We start from the raw sequence: 6,000 nt of genomic DNA, 5'->3' as shown, positions 1-6,000 counted from the left end.
ACATCCACATTCATATCTACATCGACGTCCACATCTATACCTACATCTACATTCACATCCACATCAATGCTTATGGAAAGAGAGTGCCTTTTCCCTAATTTTTCCAGCAAAACCCCAGGGCAGACTCTGCCTCGTCTAGGATCACATACATACCTATAACTGAACCAAGCACCATTGGTTGTCGGGGAACATGGAATTCTCTAATGGGCTGGGCCTGTATCAAGTTGTCAATCCCTGAAGGCAAGGGTGGGGTAGCCCCCTGAAACCCCATTGAGTGGGAGAAGCTGGGTGCCCAAGAAATATCCAGGCACTGTTATCAGAAAAGGGATGGATGCTGAGGAAGCAAGAGCAAAAAATGTTCACTCTGCCCGGTTCTCAATTAGAATGATCACGTGAATCACCTGAGCCTTGTTAAAACACACATTCCGCTTTGGGAGGTGGGGCCTGAGATTGCATTTCTAACGCCTCCCGTACGAAGATGCTGCTGGTCTTCGTGCTGGCCACACTCTGAGTAGCCAGGCACTCTTACATTTCTAACTTAGTTCAAGCAACTGTGCAGCCCCCACTCTGCAGAGAAGCCCTGGGATATATAAACCTCTTCCCTCGCCCTCTCCCCACCCCCATCCCATGGTTTCCAAACCCACCCAAACATCAGCATCATGTATTTGGGGACTATTGTCAACATATAGCAGACTTTGCTGCCAATCGGTGTTCATTGTGTTCTCCAGTGACCTTTATAGGATGATCCACATAATAAATTCTCTTTTGAATTTAGTGCTCAAAAAATATTTGTTTCTCTCAGTAAATTGCCATGCTTCCTGGGATTTTATGTTAACAATGTACAAATTGCCATTTTTATCTTGGCTGCTAGGAAACTCAGAGATAAATCTAGTACTCAATGGCAGTAGCAGTAGCACCCTAGGCTTCTGGTTCAATAATCTTTCCTTTCTAAATGGTGTAGCATAACCCTTTTTGAGTCTTGAAGTGCTCTGTATATGGTTTAATATTATAAGCTCCCTCAAATCCTTTTTGAAAGTCAGTGCTTCTTTGGAACATTCTTGAGTTTCCCCCAATCTTTATTGAAATCCTTCCCATTCTTCAAAACCCAACTCATTATCCTGCTGCTCAATTATTATGAACAGGTTGTTTTTCCTATGAACAAACTAACATACACATGTTAGTGGCATAACCCGGATATATATTCGTTTTACAAAATGGCTTGATATTGTATATGTTCTGCAGTTTGCTTTTCTCACTCAGTAAGTATTTTAGCAGTCTTTGCATGGCTCTGACTGTCCTTGACAATCCCTAACAGCTTCTTGGGAAGGCAGTTCTGTATGTCCAGTCTTCCCATCCCAACTGGAGCAGGAACCAGGTCCTGATGCTTTTACTTTGGCCTGACCACATAAAGTGTGGGCTCTGGGCATGTATTTACTCACTAACGGTGCATTATGCTCCTACCGTGTGCCAGGGAGGCACTGAGCTAAGTGCTGAGGGACACAGACATGAACAAGACCAGCCTCTGCTGTGCTGCAGAGATGGAAACTTTCTGTGTCTGCACTGCTGAGTATAGTAGCTTGAGCCACAGACAGGTCTTGAGCACGTGAAACACCGCAAGCCCTAGCTGAGATGTGCTGTATGTGTAAAACACACCCTGGGATGTGAAGACTCGGCATGAAAAAAATATATATATGTAAAGCATCTCAATGATAATTTTATATTGATTACATGTTAATAATTTTGACATATTGGGAGAAATAAATACATCTTAAAATTAATTCCCTTGTTTCTTTTTACTTTGAAAAAATATGGCTGTAGAAAATTTTTAATTATATATGTGGCTCACGTTACATTGCTAGGTCTAGTGGTCATGAAAATAAGCATTTCTGAGGCCACTCCAGACCAGGCAGTAGAATGGTTCTCTTGGCTTAGGGGGAAATCACATTTTATGCAAATTTGACTCCTGCCAGTTCATCACTGAAAAAAAAAAAAAAACTTTATTGTGCAAAAATTGAACTAACGGGAATTCCCTATTTTAAAAAGTTAACTTCTAGAGTATTGTGGTATCTCTACACTTGCAGGCCAAAGGACTTGCAAACAGTGCTTGCTTTATGCTCCAGGGCAGTGCCACATCTGCTAGGGAACGGAAATGGTTATGGTTAACATTTCTGTCGCGCTTATTGTATGGCAGACACCTTTACGCTTCTCAACTCATCTGTGATTGCAGCCACCCCGGGAGGTAGAACTCCACCATCCATGGATCATGCATGTTCATGCCTGGGGAGACCCATCCCTCAAGACCCTGTGGCCACGCTGAATATGTAACTTGATGATGTAAGGCATACCAAATAGGTACTCAGAGAGGTGGAGGGAGCGGCTGTACCTCACGCAGCTATGCTCTTCCCAGAACACCCTTAAGTTAATCAAAATATATGAAATGTAATATAATTTTATGTCATACAGAACCACACAATATGCTGTTTTATTTCCCACAATTGTAAACCATATTTATCACAAGTCAGAGAGGTATTGGTTTTTGTTTTCAATGCATACAAGTACATTATAAAGCACAGATTCATTGCAATAATTTTTCAAAATAATGATCTAGCACTCCAGGAGTCTGGATTAGTTCCTTACTTTATTCGCAAAAGGCGAATGAAGCAAAAACCGCTCAAGTCTTGATGTGGTAAACTGTTCCCAGTTCCCACCAGGACAGACAGAAAACATCCTTGTAAATAAAAAGAATCTTAAAAAAAAAAAAAAACCTCTCGTTAACCTAGGAATTTGGGGTTATTTCTTAAGCCACGAACACATGTTTATTTTAACAAGATAAGTATAACTGAGTTCTAACTGCTTTAGAAGAAAATTGTGATTGTGTAGAGATGAGGAAGACAGTTACTTCCTTATGTGGCTGCTCACAGCCTATCTTCTCAGCAAATACATGTGCACATTTTGAGAAAAGAAAGAAAAAGTTTCTGCCACTTTAACAATTAAGTTTTGACTCTGATCAGGTAAAAGTGTTTTCTTTAAGTGTCTTTAAATTTGATTAATCCACCAGCAAAGTCTGTCAGCTCTACCTCCAAAATGTCCCCCGAATCTGTCCACTTCTTACCCCCTCCTCAATAGCCACCACCCCGGGCCAGGCCACCAGCATCTCAAGCCTGGACTCCTGCAGTGGACAGGGCTCCCTGCCCTGCTCACTAAAGTCCATACTCCACCGGGCAGCCAGTGGGATTATTTAAAGTACACACTGAACCCCGTCATCCTTCTGCTTGAAACTTGCCATGGTTTCCCATCATCCTTAGAATCAAATCCAAACTCCTCACAACATGGGGCATCCTTGTCACATGCTATCCTCTCTCTGCTGCCTGTGATCTCCAGTCACACTGGCCTCCTTTCAGTGCCTGATTCTCTTCAGTCACATTCCTTTGCACTTGCTGTTCCCTCTGCCTGGAACACTGTTCCCTCAGAGTGTTACGTAACTGGCTCCTTTGTGTCAGTCAGGCCCCAGGTCCAATATCACCTCCTGAGAGAGGCCTTCCCCAACTGCCCTGTGTAAAGAGGCCCCGCATAGCTGTTCCTGATCACATCCTCTTTTATCATCCTCACACTTTTCACTAACTGAATTTATCTTGTTATTTATTTGTTACCTGTTTATCGTCTGTGTCTCCCATCCACCTCCAGAGTGAGCTCCGTAAGGGCATGAACTTGCTTGTCTTAATCATGGTTTAGAAGAGTGCTCAGTAAATGTTTGCTGAGTAAATGAATGGTTGAATGACCAAATAAATCCATGAGAGAAAGAAGGGAAGGAAGAAAAAAGAAAAAGGGGTCGGGGGAGGGAGGGAAGAAGGAAGGAAGCTGTTAGAAGGCAACTAGAAAATGATATGAGGAATATGATGACCTTGATTGTTTGAGCCACATTATGTGACCTGATCCTTAGTTTATATAAACTGTTGACGTTATATAATGAGAGTATAGTTTTACTTCACCATTTGCTCTGAGCCTGACTCTGTATTGAGTATTTCCCCACCCACGTGCTTTCTCGTCCTCCCAACGCCCGGCGAGGAGGTCGTATTATTATCCCCACTTTGCTGCTGAGGAACTGAGACTGGGGAGCAGGGGCATGGTAAGTGAGCTGCTAGTTGGGGAGGGAGGGGTCAAGCGTCAGCTCAGGCTTTCTGACCCCAGAGCTGGCAGCTCCCACACCACCACCGCCCCCCCCACTCTGCTCCGAGGCTCCGCCTGTTGAATTTCAATGATCATCACGATTTATTCTCTGAATAAACTCCCCATCGCAGGGGTCCTTGTTAGCATGACTACGACAGCTTGTCAGCTCTGTGTGGGGGCGGGCCAGACGTGGTGTGGGGAAGCCCAGAGATGACAAGGGCAGAGTGAGCTCCACGTGGCCAGGGTGGGGTGAGGGGGGCAGAGAGGGGGAGGGGAGACAGGGAAGGTGACAGGGTGCCAGCCTGGGAACACGGGGTCTAGAGCCCAGCATCAAAGACTCCCCCGTGTGGGGCTCAGAGCAAGCGGGGCTCATCTCCCTTCTCTCTACCACAGGATGGGGTGTGTGAAGTCCAAGTTCCTCCGGGATGGAGGCAAGGTCTCAAAAACGGAGCCCAACACCAGCCCACACAGCGCTTTGTATGTGCCGGATCCCACATCCTCGGGCAAGCGGGTGAGTTGGAGAAGAAAGGGGAGACCGGCGGCAGCCCGGGGGCTGCCCCAACCTGCCCTCACCGCTTCCTGTTTTCCCAAGGGCGAGCAGGGTGAGTCTGGGGTGAAATGGAACTTACCGGTCGCCAGCAGCTCCCTGACTCCCCAGGATACACCTGCACCAAGCACCCAGGGCAGGGATGTCACTGCCCCTTGTCCCACTGCCCAGGCCTTGGCCCATCAGCCTGGGTGACCAGGTCCCAGGGGACATGGCCGGCCTCACACCTAGGAAGTACCATAAGCAGTACTGAGAGTAATGAGTGAGCAGGTTAGTGACAACAGCAGTTGAAGTAATGACAGGAATGATGACAGTATCAGCATCATGGCAGTAACTGTAATAACAATGGTAGCAATAACAGTAACAACAATACTAGTGGGAATATAACAGCAATAGCAGTAGGAACAAAAGCAGAAAGAGTAAGTGAGAGAAGTGGCAATACTAGCAGAGGTTATTTGCTTACTTCTCTTACACTTCTACAGAGCTTACGATGAACCAAGCCCTACCTTAAGTGCATTACTGTTATTAACACCTTTAATCCTCACAATAGTGCTCTTGTAGGCCACAATTTGTATTATACCCATTTTACAGATGAGACACAGAGAGATTAAATAACTTGCTGAAGACCACCTGGTTGTAAGGATTGAAACTTGGGCAGTGCAGGGGTAGGAACAAGAGTAACAGAGCCAAATGCTAGTGACAGGAACAGTAGTCATGGTGGCAATAGTGGGGGTCCTGGGAGCAGTAGTTGCCATAGAAGTAGCCCCACTAGTAATGGTAGTTGTGATAGTCAGAAGAGCCGTAGCAGTAGCAATAGTAGTGATTACAATAATCATACTAGTAAAGGGACAACAGTACTAAGAGCAGCAATAACAGTTGTAATAATCATTACTGTTCTTTGAAAACCTACTATGTTCCGGGCACTGGAGTGAGGTATTTCTGTTCATTAATCCTCACCAAAAACTGAGGCTGGAGTTACTTTACTTTACAGCCAGGCTGACTGAGGCTCAAAGAGGTTAAATGGCTCCCCTGGGCTCATACCGCTGGGAAGCAGCAGAGCTGGGTCTTCCTAAACTCAAGGCTAGGTTCACTGTCCTATAGGATCCTTTCGTCCATGCCCTTACCTGAGGCTGTCCGGGAAGGACAGCCTCTGCTCGCTGCCTGCAGAGGCAGGGGTGCACTCTTTCCTGGTGCCCCTTAGAAGATTCTTCCTTGTATTGAAGGGAGGCATATTACCCCATAACCCTTACTCCTGGATCACATACCTGCCCCTTAGTCCTGCCTCA

General features: G+C 45.6%; 2 protein-coding genes across 7 annotated transcripts in view; both read left to right on the top strand.

Moving 5' to 3' along the window:
- The window catches only part of LOC114894372 (dynein heavy chain-like), an 825-nt gene extending 646 nt beyond the window's left edge, over window positions 1–179 (top strand). The window contains exon 1 of the mRNA XM_029220932.1: window positions 1–179. This exon is cut by the window's left edge and continues 646 nt beyond it. Coding sequence (XP_029076765.1) covers window positions 1–98 — 98 coding nt within the window. The 3' untranslated portion in view covers window positions 99–179.
- Window positions 1–6,000, top strand: part of HCK (HCK proto-oncogene, Src family tyrosine kinase) — a 38,746-nt gene that overhangs the window by 10,129 nt on the left and 22,617 nt on the right. For 5 of the 6 annotated variants that reach the window (XR_003793192.1, XM_029220931.1, XM_029220929.1 and 2 more), the window contains one exon: window positions 4,561–4,678. Coding sequence is in view for 5 of the 6 variants with exons in the window: in XM_029220928.1 (XP_029076761.1) it covers window positions 4,561–4,678 (118 nt within the window). In the remaining variant the exon portion in view is untranslated. Of the gene's footprint in view, window positions 1–1,145; window positions 4,127–4,560; window positions 4,679–6,000 lie in introns of those variants that run through there. The other variant, XM_029220930.1, reaches the window with a different exon arrangement.

Source organism: Monodon monoceros, unplaced genomic scaffold, assembly GCF_005190385.1.
Source record: "Monodon monoceros isolate NGI ecotype Baffin Bay Population unplaced genomic scaffold, NGI_Narwhal_1 Super_Scaffold_13, whole genome shotgun sequence".
NCBI classification, from domain to species: Eukaryota; Metazoa; Chordata; class Mammalia; order Artiodactyla; family Monodontidae; genus Monodon; species Monodon monoceros.
This window is presented reverse-complemented; position numbering and strand designations above follow the sequence as displayed.